Source organism: Tauraco erythrolophus, chromosome 1 (assembly GCF_009769465.1).
Source record: "Tauraco erythrolophus isolate bTauEry1 chromosome 1, bTauEry1.pri, whole genome shotgun sequence".
Lineage (NCBI taxonomy): Eukaryota > Metazoa > Chordata > Aves > Musophagiformes > Musophagidae > Tauraco > Tauraco erythrolophus.
The window spans coordinates 74,016,465-74,037,600 of NC_141465.1; the positions used below are offsets into that span (position 1 = coordinate 74,016,465).

The window sequence follows — 21,136 nt, forward strand, 5'->3', positions numbered from 1 at the left end:
CGATTCTCTCAGCTCGCCATACAGGAAAAACCTTTAAAAAATCCGGGCAGGCTCAGCGTCACAGCTGCTGGCCGGCCGGGAGCAGCTCCAGGGGGGTCTGCAGAGTCCACCACGGTCCCAGACAACCGCCTCCCGCCCCGGGGACGCGATGAGGCGCTTCGCGGGGCAGCGGCAACCGCGGGCGGCGCAGGGGGGCCCAGCCCGAGGGGAGGGGAAGGGGAGGGGAAGGGGAGGGGGAGGGGGAGGGGAAGGGAAGGAATGGGAAGGCCCCGCCAGGCGGCGGCGGGGCCGGGGAAGGCGGACCGTCCGGCGGGGCGCGCGGGCGGGGCTCACCTGCGGCGGGGCGGGCGGCGCCCGGGGGGCGGGGACGAGGACGGGGAAGCACCGCCTGAGGCCGAGCGGTCCCTCGCAGCCCCGCGGCCGCCCGGCGCAGCGTGCGCATGCGCCCCCCTCGCCCTGCCCCGCTGCCCGCCGGGAAGCGCAGTGCGCGGGGCGGAGCGGGGCGCCGTGGCGGTGGCCGGTGGTGAGGAGGCGGTTTCCAGAAGGCGCCCCGCTCGCCCCGGCATCGCCCGCTTTGGTTCTGGCTGGCACCAGCGTGCGGTTCCCGCTGCCCTTTCCGATGGAGCTCCTCGGCGGCCGCCGCCCGTGCGGAACCCCCGGCGGAGGGACCGCAGCGCCGCGCTGTCGCCTGAGGCGGGCGGGCTGCGCCGAGGAGGCTGGCGGCCACTCGCGGGGGTCCCAGTCTGCCCGGAGGAGAGTGGCGGGCCAAGCACCACGTCGCAAAAAGAGAAAACGTCATATTGTTTTTTCCCTAAACATGATTTTTCCGGAAGTCTGTCTCCCCGGCTCCACTCCCACCACATCCCACCCGGGAATCCCTAGGGAAAGCTCCCAGCAGCAGGTCCTCAAGTACATGCATCTTCTTTCTGATAACGTGGGAAGAATCAAATGTACTGTGTACTTTATTGATGAAGTGCGAGTCTCCAACCCAAGAGGAAAACAACTGTAAAGACAGAAGTCCCATCACAACACGCTCACTTAAGAATAGCGGCTGGATACTGTCAGAGAGGAGACTCCCTGTTCCTCAGTACAACTATCATTATTAAGCAAAACTTAAAGAGACATTTACATAACTCATTGAAGCCTGAAGTATCCTAAAAAACACAGCTCAAGTGTTCTGAGAACTGAGTCTCCAGCCCAAATTCAACTTGTAAAAATAAAGTCTGAAAATAGTTTATCTGGAAAATAAATTTTCAAAACCTATGGGTTTTGTTCAGTCGTGAGCCTGCAGATGTCAGGGAACTAAATATTACAGGTTCAGTCACGGTGGCTGCACAGGCTTATATGCAAAGAGATCCCACCTCCAGGATTACTTTGCTGAGCAGGGGTTGCAATTCTGATCCTTTGTTTACCTGCTCTCCTGAAAACTTTGGCTAAAAGGTAGGGTCACCATTCCCAAGACAAATGAAAAGCAAACAACAAAATAGAAAACAAATTTTATTGAATGAACAAAAGTCTAAAAGTCTCCCATTTTTGGTTAACAAAAGCAGCAACCTACAAAACCCCTGCATTCCATGACAAATCTTTTTATGTCAAAAAAAATATGAGCAAGTATGAACATTTGTACACAGAAAGTTACAACTGTTGAGATGTGTTTGGAGAAGGAAAAAAAAAAAAAGAGACAGTACATGGACACCTGAAGAAGGTTGAATTGTTTGCTGGCTGAGAGGTATATCATCAGGGCTGCCAGCAGTTTTCAGCACTTGCATCCCTTTCATACAGAACGAAAAGAGCAGCAGAAAAACGGCAGAGGTTTTAAGACTGAACAAGGAAAAAAGAACTGACAACAGAACGCAGTGTTCAGCTAGCTCATCTGGCTAACGGTAAATGCAGCTTTTTAATACCGAATTTCACAAGCTTGGGTTAAGCGAGTCCGTGCTCTCAAGAGGCTCCAGGATAAGAATTCAGCCGCTGTACCCACAGAGCAAAAGCAATACCTTTCCCTGCCACGGGCGATTCCGCTCAGTCTAAAACAGGCACCCAGCTAAGGAAAAGAACTGAGACCTGCTTGACAAAATATCATTATCTGACTGACAGAAGTCTACTGGGAACTAAACGGAGAATGTACCTTCAGTTCGTAAATCTGACATGGTTTTCTAACCTATGTGGGTTTTTTCCTGTTCACTGGATATGGGCAGCCTTAATAAAATGGAGTGTTAAAAAGGAAGGTAATGTTGACTTTTATCCTTACACCACTTGCAGAACAACCATTTTTATAAAGTCGTATCATAAATTATCATGCTTTTGAATACTAAGTATTTTCAATGAAGTCTGTTTATTACATTGACTAATTTCAATCTGCTCTTTTGTTTTTACAGATCAGGACGTAGTACAATTATTTCAAAAGAAATGATTGATTTTGCTGTCGTATTTACTTTTGATTGCAAAAGTACAATAATCTGTGCTTATCTGTCAGTTTATACCTCAGATCTCATTCATTGCAACGACATCACCAGATTTATTTAATAATTATGAAGCTGTATCTTATACCATAATTTCTATTCGTATGTATTCTAGGACTAATAGATCCCTAATATGTCTTGATTAAAACTAACTTTAACATATCTATTATCTAAAGTTAATTTTAATCATTTCCATCATAATCATTATAACTCTGATACCCACTGTTCCTCCTCTCACGAAGATTAGATTTCTTCCACGTGGATTCTTGATGAAAGCCAGCACTGAAAGATCGACCCAGTCGTCCGTGTTGTTTCTTAGAGATATTGTCTTCACTCTCAGATTTGGAAATTCCTTGTCCTTGTGTTTGAGATTGTTTATCCTGCCTAACGTTTCCAAATGGAAAATTCCAAGGACCAAATCTTTGCCAGTTAAGTCTCTGAAAGGCAATGATGCAATGAAGATTTCCTCCAACCTAATCAAAGTAAGAAGGTTCTTTGTTAAATTTGTACACAGAAAGTTACAACTGTTGAGATGTGTTTGGAGAAGGGGAAAAAAAAAAGAGACAGTACATGGACACCTGAAGAAGGTTGAATTGTTTGCTGGCTGAGAGGTTTGCTGGCATTTCTAACAGACATAGATATTTGAAATAAACTTCTTGGCGGGCAACAGAATTCCGTAAAAAAAAAAAAAAACCACACACCCTGCACACCACCACACACAAAAAAAAGCCCACAAAACCGTATCTACAAACAAACAACTCAGCTCAATCAATTTTGACTGTTTCCCAGATTCAATTATTGCTTTCTTATCTTTCTAAGTCACCTTTTTTATCTTTCATGGGCTAGTATAACTTATCTTCTGCTAGTCTGTTTTACTCTTCAGCCACTTTCACACAAATTATCTGTTCTGGTCCCTTCTCATCTTGCTGATAGGGTTTTCCATAGCATTTCCACATTTGAAATCATCTCTTCATCCTATTATTTCTCATAGACTTTCAATCTGCAAATCAAAAATACATCCCCATCCACAAAATATAGCCCTATCTATAGGACATAAAGCTGTACGTAATGCCAGTAAGTCCACAGAAGCGAGGCACGTGCATTCTTTTATGTTAGATCCTACTCGACGGTACTTTCCTTCCCACTTACATGTAGCTAGAAGGTCATGCACCAAAAGGATCCATCTTGTTATTTGTTTGTAGAGTATTTCTATACTTGCTGCAGCTACATTTTAAGCCAACAACGTTAAATACTGTGACCAAATACACAATATTCTGATCTGTATACCCAGATATCCTGGTTCATCTGAGCATATGCCAGGATATTGCTGTTTTGTATCTTGTCCTGCAAGTACATATAAAGGACTCTGGTATCCAAGTACCTACACTTGACTTTTGCCTTCAGCAACACTACATAACAAATTCCTTTGGTGAAGTTATCTTACACTGCTGAAGTATGAATAAGTTTGCATAAAACCTACCATGAATTTCCTCCCATCTTAGTAAGTTTATCTCACCTTCTTTGTTTTTCGATGCTGCAATCCTCTCTCTAAGTGTCGAATATCCAGATATTCTGGATTTTGGGTGTTGAGGTCAGTGACAATATCTGCCCACCTACAGAATAAGATTGTTACAACTCAGTTGACATTTATGAAACCTCAGCACCACTAAGACTCATGTACACACGCAATCAAATACAAATCTGCAGCTTTAAATAGTCTTAGCAGTGATTTAAAGATAAATAAACATGTAAAGATAGAAAAGCCTCAGTATTAGAGACACCAAGCTAGACATAAAAGTGTCACTTTTAATGAAAGCATTCACAATGATTATTTCTGCTCTTGGAAAACGCCTTCCAAAATGACTAAGAGCACCATGAGTCATTAGTTGCGTTGTTTACCCTTACCAATTCATCAGTCTGTGAAAGGAAGAAGCAAAGTGCAGTTTAGGCAAGGGGAAACACTAGTTTTCACTTTATTTAATCCTCTTACTCTTTATCAAACCCTTATTTGGGTTTTTTGCCTGTTTTTACCAGACAGTTCTCACTATAACTCACTTCTCCATTTTAATTCCCATCTGTAATAAACTACCAATTCAATCATTCCCCATTCACTGAGCTCTTCAGAGTTTCATAGCTCCTTCTAGCTCAACTGAAACAAATATCCCCATATTCCAGACCTCTTTAAGCCTACACATCACCTTTTCATTTCTGTCAATGTCTAATTACCTGCTTCTCTCTAACACCACCCTCCAAGTTCAGAAAATCCATTTCTATCCCAAACTTTGCCCTCCTACCTTAAGCACAGAACTTTCTGCTAGCTCTCATTGGGATGGTAGCAGGAGGAAGAATGTTTCCACAATCAAAAATATTAGTACAGAGGTTTGTGTTCTATATTGAGAAACCTTTGCCTGTGCCATTCGTAGCTTATATACCACAGGACAGAATCTTGTCAGTGGGATGTATAGTACATCATTTCTCAGCATAGTAACCACATGCATAATGTGATTTTTATTTTGTTGCGCTTAATCTCTTTAGTCCAAAATATCCAGCTATTTACAAGTTACTGACATGGTCACATCACTGACAAAGCAAAAAAGGTATCTGGATTTTAGCTACTAGGTTAGATCTGACTGGCTATGAAACTGTTAGATAAACCCTTTGAAACAATTTTTTTTTTAATAATTAGAGAATAAAGAAGAATACTAGAGAAGTACAGAAGTTGTAGAGTTTTTGGTTGGGTTTTTTTGCTTGTTTCGTTTTTGTTTTTTTTTTCCTCCAGCTCTTTTTCTAATGTACCAAGAAAAATCACTCCATAATTAACTCAGGGGTGGCAGTAAAGATATTTGCTAAAACTTAAGTTTTGGCTTTCAGCAGCCCACATGTGTCCTGACGCATGATATAAAGCTGAAGAGCCGGCCTTAAGGTCAAAATATGAAGTTTCTCACTAAAGTGCCTGTTTCTGTTAGAATTATAGTATAGTCATTCAAAAGAACTAAAAAGTCACTTGGTGACTCTTAGTAGAAAAAGACAAAGTATTTTGAAAGAAAACATTTTGTTTTATATTCTTACCAAGCAACATACCTTTTACAGTGTATTGTTGGATGTTTTCTGCTGGGCTCTCCAATTAAGATCCAATATTCTACTTCTTGCTGCAAGACACGACCTCTGTTCAATAGAAGATACAATCCTAGTAAGATTTATTGTGCATACTAAAAAGAAAGAGAGAGATTAACATTCTATTGCTCTTTTTAGGATTTTCTAAATTTAAAATTGTTTCCTCAGTCAAACTAAAAAACAGGTCCTCTGCTGTAAATATTATTTGCAATTGCATACAGCGAAACTTTTTATTTCACAAGGCCTGGAAACAAGATAGAAGCTATTCCTTATAAAAAGACAGATCTTCACAAAAAATAGTGTTAATTGGATAAAAGGCAGTCTAGTATAAGATTCAAATATAAATATATATGTAACAATGAAAATAAGAGTTGTGGAAAGCCACACGAGGGTGGAACAAACATCTTCCTTCCTATCTGTGATGTCTAACAGAGTCAAGAAGGAGCCCCTTCCACTATTTTTAAGCTATACCCCCCAGCTGACAGCTGTTACCAACAGCTGTAGGGTAACCTGTATGAAAACAACTGGTAACTTCAGCTGCTTCCTCCTAAGCATCCAATACCACATATTAAAAATCAAAACCCTCAACCGACAGTTGTTCAAGTTTGTGAGCAACTTCCAAGAAACTCAAAGCCTGCAGTAACCTTGAAAAGGAAAATCTGGGACAGACATCAAGGCAGACTGATGACATACAGAGGATTGTTCTGTGACTTCCTGTGTGTAATTATCTGGGGAAAAACTACTTCAGTTTCAACTGTGACAGAACCTGAGATTTTTCTACCTAGAGTATTAGACAGTATATGGCCTTACCGCTTGCAATAATGTCTTTACTTATAAAAAATTTCCTGTAAAATAATAACGTATACCATCATTTTACAGATGGGAAACCAAGACACAGGATAGATTAATTGACTTACCTAAGGTCACACTGGAAGTCTGTGGTTGAACTGGGAACTGAACCCAGGTCTCCCGAGTCCAAATCCAGCAACCTAAGATCATACAGGAAGTCTGTGGGTGACCTAAGAACTGTCTCCTAAGCTCAGCCTAGCAACCTATCTACCTATCTGTTTTGTAAACGTTTGTTTCTTAGATTAATGATTTTTAAAAAAAAAGCTTTCCTGTGTAACTAGAATGCAAAAACAGGTAGACAAGAACTGCTGCCGAATCTATTGATAATGCTTCTGGAACCTAAACATATTTTTTCCCAGTAAGATATTAGAAGATATGAAGAGAACAGGATGCTCTTCTGGTCTGACCTCCAGCCCAAAATAAGGCTATAAAAGCTCCTTGAACTCATTAGTTCATGTTAAATTGTTAGAAGAGATCTGTTGTTAAGAAGAAAAATCTAGTATTTACTTAAAAATAACATCCCTAGTGACTGAGAAGCCATTTCAACCACAAGTGAAGTACTGAAATTGTCATTCTTGCTCATTACTAAACAATATAAATTCAAACCAGATATAAAGCATGTTAAGTTTCCACACATTGGACCATATTATTTCTCAAATTGCATTTTGATCTAGTAACGTGTTGTTGGTTTTTTTACTTTGCTCTTCCAGTGCCAATTCTTAGTAACTAATCAAGTATATAAGCCATTAATCTGTGGTAACCCTACCCTAATCTGTGGTAGATTCCCTGTTGGAATTCTATTTGGGGTGTATTTTCCACACTCTTCTCACTCACATGGCATGTCAGTGAATGCACTCTCAATAAAAAACTTCTGTATTCTTTTGTTCATATACTAAAAGCTTTCATTCACCCTGTGGTCAGACTCACATCGAGAACAAATTAGATTCAGATGATTATACTTTATTACCTCCAAACAGTTACCATTTTGAACTCTAAAAGTAGAGATAGCATTCTCCATTCCTTGACGTGACTCCACATCTTCAACTCAGCCAAAAGGTAGACTGCTTGGGAAGCAAAGTGCAGGACTGAGTCTCACCTTACACCAGTGACCTACTCCTTTCAAAACTGTCTAGCATTCTCAGCTATTGGTATCTGCTAATTTTGCCAGGGATTGTCTTCTTATGCTCAATGATAATACTAACAAATATTGACCAACAGTTGAACTTTTGAGAAAGTCCAACAGAAACCTCCAATACATACCTGTGTTTGCAACTACTTTGAGAGAGGAAAAAGTTTGGTTTAATATGATTCTGTGAATGAGCTAAAACAAACTACTCTCAGCATATCGTACAGCAGCAAGTTAAATGCCTTACAAAAATAAGATGAATTGCCTCGAGATTATGAAATTTTTCAAGATTAAAATTTGTGAGATGAATATGAGTATCAACGCTATCATCCTCTTTTAAAACCTTTATTTAATTGAAACCTATATCAACTATTCCATTATTTTATGCTGAGTAATGTCACTCTGACAATTCTGAAATTATTCAGGTAATTGTATTTGTGTTCTAAATCAACTGGCATATTAAATTTCTCCTGGTCTTTGAGAAGTGCCCCAGCATTCCAAGTGTTGTTTAAAAAAGCCAAACATTATTTGATAGTCCAGCGATCTCTCCTAGCTTCTCTCCCACTGGACCCCTGCCAATTCTTGGCGACAAATATCTTTACTTTTCTAAGCTTTACACTCCAGTAGTTGCAGTTTATCATCAGTATTAGTCAACACTGCAAAAAATGTATGTAACCATCTTCCTGCAAAATGTACACAGCCCCTGTTCTCACCATACACACGCACTGGTTTCTGTAAGTGCAGGTTTTGTCATGTCAACTTCATAATGGATTAATAGCTCTGTAGGCTTTTTGCTTCTCGTTCATAAAGAAAAAATCCCAACACACACACACACATACATTTACTTCGTTTGCCTCCAAGTTCTCTGGGAACAGACTCCCCCCATAATTAGCTGGATTTTTATTGGTTTTACTTAAAAAACATCTGGCTTTTTTCAGCCCATATGGTTTTATTTTTCAGACTAGTTACCTTCACTTGTCCTTCAAGTAAACAAGTACCCTCTCTATATCTGGCTAAAATGTCTTTAAACAACTTCTTGGTACCATTCATAGTCTTCTGATTAAACTCTCTCAATCTAGCCTGCTTAGTTGTGTTTAATTTTAAGTCAATCCTTTCAAATCACACAATTAGTGTGTCGCTAGTTCAGACATAAATGTTTCTACAACATACACTGATAATACTGTTCACGGAGAAAAACAGTATCAACTTGCAGTAAATTTTTCTGTACCTTTCCTCCATTAAAATAAGCATAAACATAGTATCATACCTATAGGCTTTACTAGCTTTTACTGGGGTTGCTTCAAATCCAATTGGGCAAAAATAATGGTTTTGGCAATGGTAGATGTAGGCCATTGATTCGTCTTTCAGTCCACGTGTTAGCTTCGCAAGGGCCCCTGCAGCTACAAAGACAGACCAGGTTACAATCCAGAGTGCTTTGGATCCTGTATAACATATTCAGCAAAAAAGACCTATTTAGTAACATAAAACAGTCATGCTGGTTTTTAAATTAGAGGACATGACCTGACAGGCATGCACAAAATACAGTTTTGATTTCAAACTTCTTAGTATTTCATTTCCTGCCTGCTACAGAGAAATAACATCTGCCACAGAGTCTGTACGAGGGAAACGCAATACAAAGTACGCACTGTATTTAGATCAAAGTCATAATAAAAATTACTTGTTCTGCAAAAAAAAAAAAAAAAACCAAGAACGAAAAATATCTCTTAATCTACGAAATACACACTGCAACACAATGTAGTCCCACTGCCCCAAGTCAGATGCAGCAAACATCAACACTACTACCGAAACCCCTGAAATCTTTCAAACATTTTGGTATCCTGAGCTTCCAAGTCTCAGGGACACATTCCACACTTGGGCGCGCAATATTTTGTAATGTGACTGCAGCGCTCAGTTTCAGGAAAAGACTAGAAAAGGCACTGAAACATGACAGAATTCTCAAATGGAATATCAAGAACAAAAAAAATTATTTCTGCTTTAACAATCTCCCCCAAAACTTTTTAGTGTGGTTTTATCCTTTTAAAGAAGCTTCCAGTTAGAAGATAATTACCCAGACTATATCAAAGACTAATGAACTGTGTATGAAAGTACATTTTTTTCCTTAGTTAGCACACTTAAAAGCAGACATAAAAATGCAGCTTCATAGCTAATTGAAAATAATCACTTAGCTTTTAGAAAGAGATGTTAGCTAAAGTCAGGCGGAACGGATTATTAAAAAAAATTAATTTAAAAAATTTAAAATTGCAATTTTTTAAAAGTATAAAATATTTATTAAAGACATTAATACTTTTGTGCTGTTCTAAATTTTTATACAATGCAGATTTCTAAAACCCTGAAATAAAAATGTGTTGCTCCCTCAGTGTATTACAGCAAACACACCGTTCAGGACACCAACACACAACTGGAAGTGCAGTGTCCACCTGGATACCTTAAAATTCCAGTTCTGTGATAGCAGAATATATTTTATCAAAATAAAAGTACTAATAAAAGTTTTAGCAAAATAAGAGAAAAAGTAGAATCAGAAAAAATCAGACAACTTGGAGCTATCTGATAGCTTCTCTCAAACTGGAAGTACTACTTACGGATCATGTCCTGTTAAATGCTACACATTGCAGGATTTTTCAGTTTATATACTGTAAGATGAATGCTTTAGTATTAGCTACGTACCAGTTTCTCCAGCTGTCTTGTTCTTCCCATGAGGCTTATACAGAACATATGAGCATCCCTTGATATGGAAGTGATCATTTATTTGCCTAAACCATCTGAAACAATAAGCTTAAAGATTGTAGTAACTCAAGAGTTATCAAATGCAATTGTCTTTCCTCCTACTTTTCCTCTGCTTGACAGTTTAGGAAAAAAGCCTCAGTGTGCTAAGTACCTACCACACTAGTATCTGGATTGTAGATGACCACAGTACTGTAATGCAAACAAAACTTAACATATCCCAGACAGGTAAATATATACTCAGAGCCTTTTCCTTCATTATGCATTTTCAGACCCAACATAGATCCATAATAACCAAAGGGCTGGATGGTGACATGTTGGTCCTGTTCTGTTCAGCCCAGTCACCTCAAAGTTTCAGTTACTCAGCCTTTAGAAAGACACTCAAATTGTGAAGTGCCGAGCTTCAATTGTGATTCGTAAGCTACATGAAGGGAATCCTCTAAGACACCAGAAGGCAAGACCTGTCAAGTGAGACTTTCTGCATATCACGTTGGGCTTCTGTCATATGAGTTGCTCAATGCCCAAGCGTTACAGGAGTCCCATACTGCAACTCCTCACAGCAGCAGTAAGTGAGGACAGGTCTGCAAAGAAGATCCTGTCTCAGTTATTCACTTTTCCACACTAGAAGATTCAAATTCACATCTCTAAAGATATAGCTCTGGTATTAAAGATAATACCTCACTTATAAAGCTCTGTTGGGCGGTGGGGTTGGCCCTCAGCCCTCCTGTTTTACAGTCTGCTGAGTACTTAAAAATTATTTGACCAGGCAGAAAAAAAAACCTACTAAGTGTAACTTTTCTGTAGTGCATAGGGCACTCACAGGCGAAACGGAAGAGACAGAACATTTTATCAGCTTGGTCTATAAGGGTTGCTACACCCTGACATACTCTTAGAGGGATATAAAATCTGGATTCGAGTCTCCTAAGGCAGAGAAGAAAGTTTTCATGACACTCTTCAATGATCTAGCCAGTATGCTACCGTTAAAGAACAGACTGCTACCACATTTTCAAATCCAACAAATCCACATTCTGTGCCAAACCCCATATATTGCCTTCAAAAAATACTAAGTAGTCCAAATGCAACTCATGTAACAGGCAAGAACACTGAAAAAATTTTAAATCTCACAGAAGGGTAACACACCAAAGCCCTCTCAAGATGTGCAGCACTAGAATACAATACGCTCCTGGCCCTGTTTAATCCTAGAATTCCTTATGAGCTTAATAGAACTAAGAAAAAGGACAAAGATTTTAGATCCAACTCATCAAGATTAGGAAACAGGAGAGCAGAAGGGAAACAGAATTTGAAAGTTCAAGTGTTCTGGGACTCCAGTCCCATCTTTTCTTCCCCGCTCCCCCTACCCCCCTCCGTCTAAACAGCTCCATTGCAGTAAAGGTGCAGCACTCACTATCTCATTTTCTATTCTTAAATTATTTTTTACATAAAGCTACTAGTATATCAATTGCCTTTTCAGGCTGTTTCAGTGACATTAACGAGCATTTTAAATGCATTTTCAAAAACAGGAAGATGAAGGTAAGGAAAAGATTTCCTAACAAGGAGACTGGATCCATTAGAGTGTTATACAATCATTAAACAAACTAAACCAAAAATCAAATAGAATTTCATGTTCACCTGATCTGTGTACCAACATTGCAATATACAAAATGGCTAGTGAAAAAAACTCTTTGAGAAGTTTCTTTGGGCACTGTCAAGAGTACCTAAGTATGCTTCATTATTCTAAAACTTAAGAGGACTAACTTGCAGCAGTTACTTTTTTTTTCCAAAATAAATGAACTACTACTTTATTTTCAAAGGTTCTATCTCTTAGTTTTATGTTATTTTTGCATACATTAACAATTTAGCTGCATCAAAAGAACCAAACTTACCTCATTAAAGTTGTATTTCCAGTGAAAGGACCAAACCTAATTTCCTCAAATGGAGGCTGAAAGCCCAGTATATGCAAAGCTTCTTCTTGAGTAATAGGTGGTAAACTGGGAAAAAAAAAAAAAAAAAGAAAGAAGAAGAAAGTATTGTTCAATAAACTAATTAGTCAGATATTTTAGACTCTCTAGAGGAAAAGCAGCCTATGTATGACTTACCTTCCAGCTCCCAGAGTACTAAATAAGAAATTCCAGCAAGACACTAAGGATGAAATTCCACAGGAAGTCTTGTACTGAGGTCTGCTAACACAATACCTAAAGCAAACAAAAACCCAAACACATTAGTAAAGCATTCTTGATTTAGTTACAGGAGCCACCTGAACTACTTTTTGTGTGCCACGCCTTTGAAATGCCATGTAGTAAATGTTTTTATGCTGCATTCTTTTAAAAAATGTATAAAAAATGGAGCATATATGTTAACCAACTTCCTTAAAGTTTCTCAGATACTACTACCCTATTTCCCACAAATCAGTCAAATTTCTAACAGTCTTATGGGAGTTCTGCACAAATGACCCTGCAGGAAAAAACAGTTCTCGACTAATATAATGTATTAATATAATGTATAGTTTGATCTCGTCTCTTCTAACACAAGAACTTGCAGTAAACTGCGTCTCTACCGATTTATTAATGAATGTTATTTCAGGTCACAGATTCCCTAGGCTAACTCAAACTTTCTGATGTCACAGACATATAGTTTAATGAATCTGTTTGGTTCTTACTAAGTGAATTTAGTCAACTCCATTTATGTGATACAGGTTGTATAGAACTGATAGCTTCTGATCAAGTATTTCCCAGTGAAAAGAAATATTAGGAGTAAGACATATCAGTACTATGTTTAAGGTTACTCTTTGCCTGACCATGCTAATAAACTGAACTTGCTTTTTTTTTAAGCAAAGAATGCCCACATAATTTTTTTTCTTATTGAAAAAAAAAAAAAAGTCTAGAAAGAAAAATATTTTTAGAATTTCAACAGAGGTGAGAGAAACTCTCAGTCTTCTTGTAGAAAGTATAAGACAGTGTATGTATGCTTAACATATCCCCATTTCTACTAAAAAGGAAAAAAAAGCATGAAGATATTATTAAGAAGTTTGAAATCAGATAAGAAGCAACAGTGTTCACTGACAAACTGTAGGGCGCTAGCCTTAAATACAGTTCCTAGATACTACCATCTCCGGAGGTCCAACACCTTCCTCTCCTTCACGTCTTCAAGAGCAGAATGCTGAGGACACTCCCTGTATTGTTTGCTTTTTTTGTCTACAGATTTTTTCTTTGTCACTTGTTTCTTCATGTTGCCTGCAAAACAGATTTCAGAAGCAAATGAATGCCTAGTTTACCTTTTATATCTTTCTTCTTAAATATTTTTAGTACTAGTATACACCCCAAATAGAGACACTGGTTGTGTTGGTAAGTGCAAACTGGGACTAAACATTAATTAAAGGTGTCCTGGTTTCAGCTGGGACAGAGTTAGTTCTTCTTTTTAGCAGCTAGAAGACCTCTGTGTTTTGGTTTTAGCCTGAGATTCGTTAGGAGAAGAATGTTGATAGCGCATTGATGTTTATAGATGGCACTGATACATCAAGGATCCTTCAGTTTGCTGTGTTCTTGCCAGTGTGCAGGAGTACAACAGGACAGGGGGGAGCATGGCCAGGACAGAGGGTCCACGACTCCCCTTGTGATTTGTACTTAGACTTAGGATTGAGGGCCAAACTGGCCAATGCATTCCATATCATGCAGCGTCATGCCCAGTATAAAAATGAGGGTTGACCGGAAAGAAGAGCCTTTGCTCTTCCGGGCTCTCACTCTCAGTGCTCTCTCTCTCTCCCTCGCTCTTTTTTCGGGCCTCTCGCCCATCCAGGATTGTGGTGTTGGGACTTACCTGTTTCAGGATCCTTTGGCTGGTACAGGACAGGCCTTGGTCACCGAGTGGTGAGCAACTACGCTGTGTATCACTTGTCTGTATATATTATTATACATATATACATTCATATATTGTATAGTAGTAGTAGTGTCAAATTGTTCTTATCTCAACCCACAGGTCTCTCTCCCTTTTCCTTGTCCCCTGGGGGTGGGGAAGGGTGAGCAAGCCGCTGTGTGGCGTTTAGTTGCTGGCCTAGACCACGACAGAAGGAAAAAGCTCAAATGCATAATAAAGATTGTCAACAGGTTTGTACAGCTACCATTAGCTCTGTAAACAGCATCGGGTTTTTCTGAATAGAATGAACGATGACCTGCCTGACTGTTCAGAGAGAGCAGTCAATCTGCTTATCCTAATGCGCTAAATCAGGCATCCCAGAAATAGACTCTCAGATCAACATGGACTTCCCATCTCCTAACGTTAATTGCACAGGAAAATATAATGAAACGCTTGTTTTTCATGGCCAAGCTCTGTAACCAGATACACTTTCTGATTAAAACTTATATGCAAATCCAGTAAGAATAATATACCCCCAAGGTCTTTTCCCTTTTGTAAGCCACTGAGGCAGTGGCTAACGTAGAGCTGGGCCACATGCTGGAACAGGAGTGTTTCTGTCCCATTTTGAAGCCATCATATCCAAATGAAACATATCACAAATATTTTAGCAAAAATTACCATCCTGTAAGATATTATCATTTGTTTCTTATTTTTACTTAAGCACACAACACGTACACATGAAAAGGCAATGGCAATTTGCCAAACGTGTTTTTAAGTTTTGCTAAACTAGTTTCATAGTAAAGTAGAGAAAACAGCAATTTGACTAGCTAGCCAAGCTATTACAAAAAAAAAAAAAATCTACAGCCTGCTCTACATAAGCAGAGGGATTACAGGACAAAGAAAACCAAGCGCGTATGCAAGCCCCGGATTCACAGTTGCAATCTGTGACTAGTCAGAGAAAGAACATAGGAGAGAGCAAAGAAGCCACTTTTAAAGAAATGAGGTTCCTAACACTGTGTACACATAACAAGTCAAAATAAATACAAATCTGTCACAGAAACCAACTGCTTTCCTAAGTAACTGGAATAACGATTTCATTTACTTCTTGTCATAAAGAAACCATGTCTTTAGTTTTGTAATACATCTCTGAAGTACCTTGAAACGTTTATTCAAGTGACAAACCTGTACTTTACAGGTAAACATGCACAATGCACTAGGTCCTACTAAAAGAAAAAAAGAAGAAAGAAAAACACACCCCAAAAACCCAAGGGAAAAAAACTCAATCAAATCCAAATCAGAAGCCACCCTGAACAATACCAAAAAAACCCAGATAGTTAAGCAGAAGCCAGCCTTGCTTTAGAGCCACTTCCCGGGCAGCTACACCTGACTTTCACTCCTCCTACCTCACTCTCTCCCTTCCCCATGAGCAGGTTGTTTGAAATGACGTACAGGCTCTTCTATAGCATTTCCTCAAGAAATACATGTGCCCACCAGCCCCCTCCACAAACAAGTTATAAACATGAAGCGTTTTCCTATCCCAACATCAAATCTTCACCACCTCACCTGCTTTGCTCCTCAGATTTGTGCTCACCCCATTGAATTCGGATTTGTCGATTTCCCATGCCAGTGGAAGCTTTCCAAGATCGCCAGGCAAGCTTTCCAAGTTAGCATCCTCACCATAGATTATCTCCGAAGCACCAGTTTGAATGCTGAGTAAGCTAGGTGTGTTATTTCCAACATTTAAGGCAGCACTGCCTGACAGACAGGCACTAACTGGAGCACTTGAGCTTTTACAAATAGATGTTACTCTGTTTAAAAAAGCATAGTCTGAGCAGATGGTATAAAATTTCTCTCGTGTATGAGTCACAGGACATCCCCATGGATAATGCCCATCTCCCCTAGACACCAGGGACGCAGTGGAGGCGTCTGACATGCAGTATTGCTTCACCGGATCATGAAGACAAACTTCTGGGGATTCCTTCCCAGGTTTGTTTCCAGTGTTTCCATTATTTCCAGAACCATTCTCCTTTTCATCTTCTGAAATGTTAGGCATTGAATGATACTGAAAGAGTATGGTACAGCTAAAAATATGTTTTTCTTTATGTTTTAATTACAACAGAGTTTGCATCATTGCCTCCATTGCCTCTGCAAGATATCAACCAGGTACCTGAAAGAAAATGACAAGTTAGTACAGGTGTCTCAACCAACATAAAATATACACAAAGCTTATCTTTGAAGTCATATCCAATAAAAGCTGAAATACACTTCAAAGTACACCACAACATACACCATGTCTTCTCCTAAGCAACTACAAAGAGCACTTTTTATTATTTGTGAGGTGCCAACAGCATACACCACAGTCATACCATGGTGAAGATACCATGAGTAATTACTCCTGTAACCGAGTACAGGAGTTAAAAAAAAAAAAAAGCCTTCCTACATTTACACAGTTGTGGTTGACCACTTCTATTTCTTTATAGTCACAACACCTTGCGTATGTGGAGCACAAAATACTTTATGCAAACCAGTAAATCAGAGAGACAGCAACTTAAGGTCACTTAGTTCTGTAGAATCCTGCATACTTTTGCTACAAGTTCAAGTTTACAGAAAATTACAGTAACTATTACCCCTGTTGAATGTAAACTGACACCACCACCCTCAATCTGTTCCACTGCTTTCCTCGTACGGCTGTTAAGGGTTCCCTTTTATTTTTACACGCCTCCTATGTTTCAAGATGTGAGAAAGAAAAGCGTCAGATTTTGTTTACAGCAGCTAAGAATCACCAAAAACAAAATTAGAAGGCTGGCTTGGTTTTAATGATCTTTTTCGGCAAAGCAAATCGACAGCATGCGTTATCTACCATCTCAGCAGCCAGCACGTCTGCGGTGCGAAGACACATCCCGCAGATGGGAAAGCTGGCACGCAGGAGGCCGGAGCTTCTCTGGGAAACAGGCTCCTGCGACACCGACTTCTGGTCACCGAACTGAACTGAACCAAGAGCGCAGGAGCCTTCGTCTGCCAGAAGCGTGCCTAGCACTCAAACGCGCGCAGGGCTCCGCTCGGAAGATTGCAAGGAATCATCAAAACACACGCACGTTCGCCGCGGCTGCCGGCAACGAACGCGGCCGAGCGGCGCCCAGCCCCGACCGTGCCCACCAGCCCCGTAGGGACTCGCCCACCGGGGACGCCCGCACAGCTCCCCCGCGGGGCGGGGGACACCCGGCCCCGGCACCGGGGAGGGGCGGGAAGGCTGCGGCGCCGCCAATCGTGGCCGCGGCGCGGCTCTACGGCCCCGCCCCCACGCTGCCGCCAGTCGGTTCCAGAGTGAACAGCCGCGGGTTGGGGGAAGGGCCGGCGGCTCGGCGGGAGAGTGGGCCCGCCGCCTTCCGCAGCGCCGGCGAGGGCCGGCGGGGCGGGGGCGCCCGGCGGCGCAGCGGGGGGAGAGGGGGAGGGCGGCCGCTCCCGGCCCGTTACCTGCGCGGCGCGGCGCCCGCCTGCGTCGCCTCCCCGAGCCGCGGCTGAGCGGGGACGGCAGCGCGCCGGAAGCAGACACGGCGCGCGGGGGGGGAGGGCGCCGCGCCGCGGGCTCACCTGCGCCCCCGCCGCCCCGCGCCGCCGCAGGCCGGCACCACCTCCCGCCGCCGGCCGGGGGGACGCCGGGGCGGGGCGGCTCGGCGGTGGCGGCGGCGGCCGCAGTCTCCCTGCGGGCCTTCACAGTGTCTTAGAGGAACGGGCTGCGCGTCTCGGTGGGGCGGCGGCTGCGCCTTGGCGCCGCGAGAGGCACCTCTTTGGCCGTGTCCCCCCCCCGTCTGCGCCCTCATGGTCTCGTCCGCTGCTGGCCCGTGGGCGGGCGGAGGAGGGGAGGAGCAGCTCGGGGATGGCGACGGGGCTGGGCAGTGCGGGGCTGGGCCGGGCGAGCAGCCGTGTGTGGGCTCGGTGGCGGCTGCGCTCCTCCCTGGCTTGACTGAGGCTGGGAAGAGCTCTCACCTGCCCGCCGAGGTGCTGCATGGGGGTTTCGGGAAAGGCAGGGCTATAATGGGAGAGCGAGTGGCAGGTGCGAATTGGGGGAGAAGGCAGGCAGGTGGCTTTACCTGCTCGGGGCGGGAAGCTCCAAGTGCCTTTGAGAAATTAAAGCAATGTTGACTAATGGCTGCGTGGCTGCAGAAAATCGCGATACAAACTGCCTATCGCCGATGGTCATCCGTAGCGTTGTGCCTGCTGAGTGCAGCTGCCCGGCTCCGGAACAGCCGACCTCCGAAACTCCGACCTCGGCCGGCTTGGGGTCACCCCGCTGCCCTCACCACATCCCCTTCGAATGCGGGCGCTCCGGCTTACCCGGGGCTGGGGTTCGTGGCTCACGGGAGCCCCGGCGCAGGTGCAGGGTGCAGGCAGGTGGCGAGGCTAGAGGCTGCTCTTTGGTGCCCGGTGCTCCGAGGGCAGTAGGGTGCCCGTCCCTTCTGCCTCCAGCTGCCATTAGGTTAAAGTAGGCTCGACTCAGCTCGGCTCACAGCAAGTCTTGGCTCAGCTTTGGTGTCGCGCTTCTAACACAGCTAAATATTCCTGTTCAGGGTGGGGAAGGTGTAGGAGCATAAAAGTGGGCGCTGGGTTCACCCTGGGGAGCGAGGGACAGGCGTCTGGACCTTTTATTTGCACCAGGTTTTTCTTGTTTTCCCTCTGCCTATTGTAAGAACACATTTGACAGAAATGCTTCAGGATCTGTATAAAAGGACAAAATGTTATTTCTGATAATAGTGTCTAGAACTCCTGACAATATTTCCTCTCTCATCTTCACTGCAGTCAGCATATTTTCAACGTGAACAAACACTGTGACGCTGAAGACATGAGTGGAGCACTTTTGGTACTGCCACAATTACTTAAAATTTCAGGTTTGTAATATTAAATGATTGCTTTTATAACAAAGTAGTTATAAAATTTACAATAAAAAACAAAACAGAGAAAGATCAAAAAGTTATATGGTGTCCTGCTGTTGGAGGATTCAACGCTAGTGATTACAGCATAGTGCCCTCAGCCCACAGAGCCCCTACTCCCAGCAATAGTTTCTGTGAGAGGTGCTGCGAGTAACGGAAAGAAGAATCAAATCTCTCCTCAAATGTTAGTTATTTGATAGTTTTCAGTGGTTAGGCGGAGCAAAGTTGCACAAGTCCTGTAGCGATTGTGGGCACGGCCAAGTTTACCATCCCCTGGACACGAGTAAGACAAGATCTAGATCAGATTCAGAATTTGATGTGGCTTCATCTTGAGGCAACCTGCCTCTCGTAATGGAGAGCATCCCTTATGCCTTTGCCAGCTGGAAGCCTGTTGAGCCTTCATCGGCCAACAGCCTTTGAAGCAATTAAACAACTTTGCTTCCAAAGCATTTTTCTCTGAGCCAAATTAATAGGCATTAGGATAGCAGCATCGTTGTCTTTGCCAGCCAGGACTAAAATTAGGTTGCATGGTTCGTTTTACAACTTGTTTGGGTGCTGACAAATAGTGCCGGATCTGTACGTGGATTCTCCAAGCTGCGCTTATGTGGGGGAAGAAAAGCTGGAGGAGAGAAAGGCAGGAGGGTAGAAGTGCGTCACCTTTACTTCATTGCTGCTGTGCTTTTTTTAACGTGCCAATGCCGCCCGGCTGGGAAGGACTTTCTGTGAATTCTGTAGCTATGGAATTTCTTTTTAGATAAAACATCTTTAAAGTTCTCTTCCACTAAAGGAGACAAACTTGTCTCATGCAGCAAAACATAAGCTGAGAAGGAGCGTGATTTCAGCCTGTAAAATACATCAGCTGAGTAAAGATGGGGAAAGGAGAGGAGCTAAAGGATCACATGGACATAAAATAGGGCCTGCATGAATTTTTAGACTGGAAATTGCAAGTCTTCCAACAGCTGAATGTCCTGAAAAATCGTGCCAATGGGAACAGCAGGAGACAAAAATGGTGCTTGATAATTTTTTAAAACATTTTGTGATGAATTTCTTTGTCAGAAAAGACTTAAGTTTATTGACCCAAGTGGTCCTTTCCCAGCTTGTGATTTCCTCAAAACAATTGATTTTCTTTTTAGTGTGCTTTTCTGTAAACATATTTGCAGTATTTCAAAACGCAAAATACAAAATCTCTTCAAAATTCGTGACTCCTTGAGGATGAGATTCAATTTTCCATATTGTTTGCCTTAACAAGAGAAAAGCAATAAAGAACAAAACTGAAAGTATCTTTTAGGACTGAAGTTCTCCCATGAAGAAGCCTTAGTTTTGGTGAGGTTTCTATAGCTAGATGTCAAAGCATTTAGGTATGCGCGTGCGCAGCCTACCTAAAAGGAGGTTGTAGTGAAGTGAGTGTTGGTCTCTTCTCCCAAGTAACAAGCGATAGGATGAGAGGAAAGGGCCTCAAGTTACGCCAGGGCAGGCTTACATTGGGTATTAGGAAAAATTTCTTCACTGAAAGGGCTGTCAAGCATTGGAACAGGCTGCCCAGGGAAGTGGTTGAGTCACCATCCCTGTGGGTATTTTAAAAGACGTGTAGCTGAGGTGCTTAGGGACATGGTTTAGTGGTGGACTTGGCAGTGTGAGGTTAATGGTTGGACTTCATGATCTTAAGGGTCTTTTCCAACCTAAACAATTCCATGGTTCTATATGTACATCGTTTGACAAAGAAAGGGCCGTTGAATCGTTCAAGGTGCATGTGGGGCGATTACGCCTGTGGCAGCAGGCAGGCGAGGTGCCCCTTCACCACTTCTCCAGGCAATCTGAGCTACTGGACATCACACACCTGCCTCTGCTGCTCTGGAGAAGAATTCTTTATTTCTCACCGTAATGTTCCAGAAATAGAGTCAACGGGACAGACGCGAGATCACGACACGGAGAAAACAGTGACACCGCCATGTCCGAATGCACAAATCAGAGACACGGGCAGAGGCAGCTTTCCTCAGCCCCGTTCCTCTGAGCCGAGTCCCCGCAAAGGCCCCGAGCCGCTCCGGGGCCGCAGCAGCCCTGCGCTA

The 21,136-nt window shown here is 42.5% G+C and overlaps 1 protein-coding gene across 3 annotated transcripts; it reads right to left on the reverse strand.

Moving 5' to 3' along the window:
• Positions 1–1,484: 1,484 nt before the first annotated feature.
• On the reverse strand, positions 1,485–16,273 carry BIVM (basic, immunoglobulin-like variable motif containing). Of its 3 annotated transcripts, none has more exons than XM_086619983.1 (10): positions 15,706–16,273; positions 13,397–13,523; positions 12,390–12,485; positions 12,177–12,281; positions 10,237–10,331; positions 8,819–8,951; positions 6,494–6,565; positions 5,544–5,627; positions 3,979–4,075; positions 1,485–2,935 (listed from the first exon to the last, which is right to left on the reverse strand). In XM_086619983.1, exons 1-10 carry the CDS (start codon positions 16,193–16,195, stop codon positions 2,645–2,647), a joined length of 1,590 nt encoding a protein of 529 aa, XP_086476109.1. In that variant the 5' UTR covers positions 16,196–16,273; the 3' UTR covers positions 1,485–2,644. The 3 variants fall into 3 exon arrangements, with proteins under 3 accessions (XP_086476109.1, XP_086476128.1, XP_086476119.1); XM_086620002.1 differs by lacking the exon at positions 6,494–6,565 and adding an exon at positions 7,536–7,538; XM_086619993.1 differs by lacking the exon at positions 6,494–6,565.
• Positions 16,274–21,136: the final 4,863 nt, after the last annotated feature.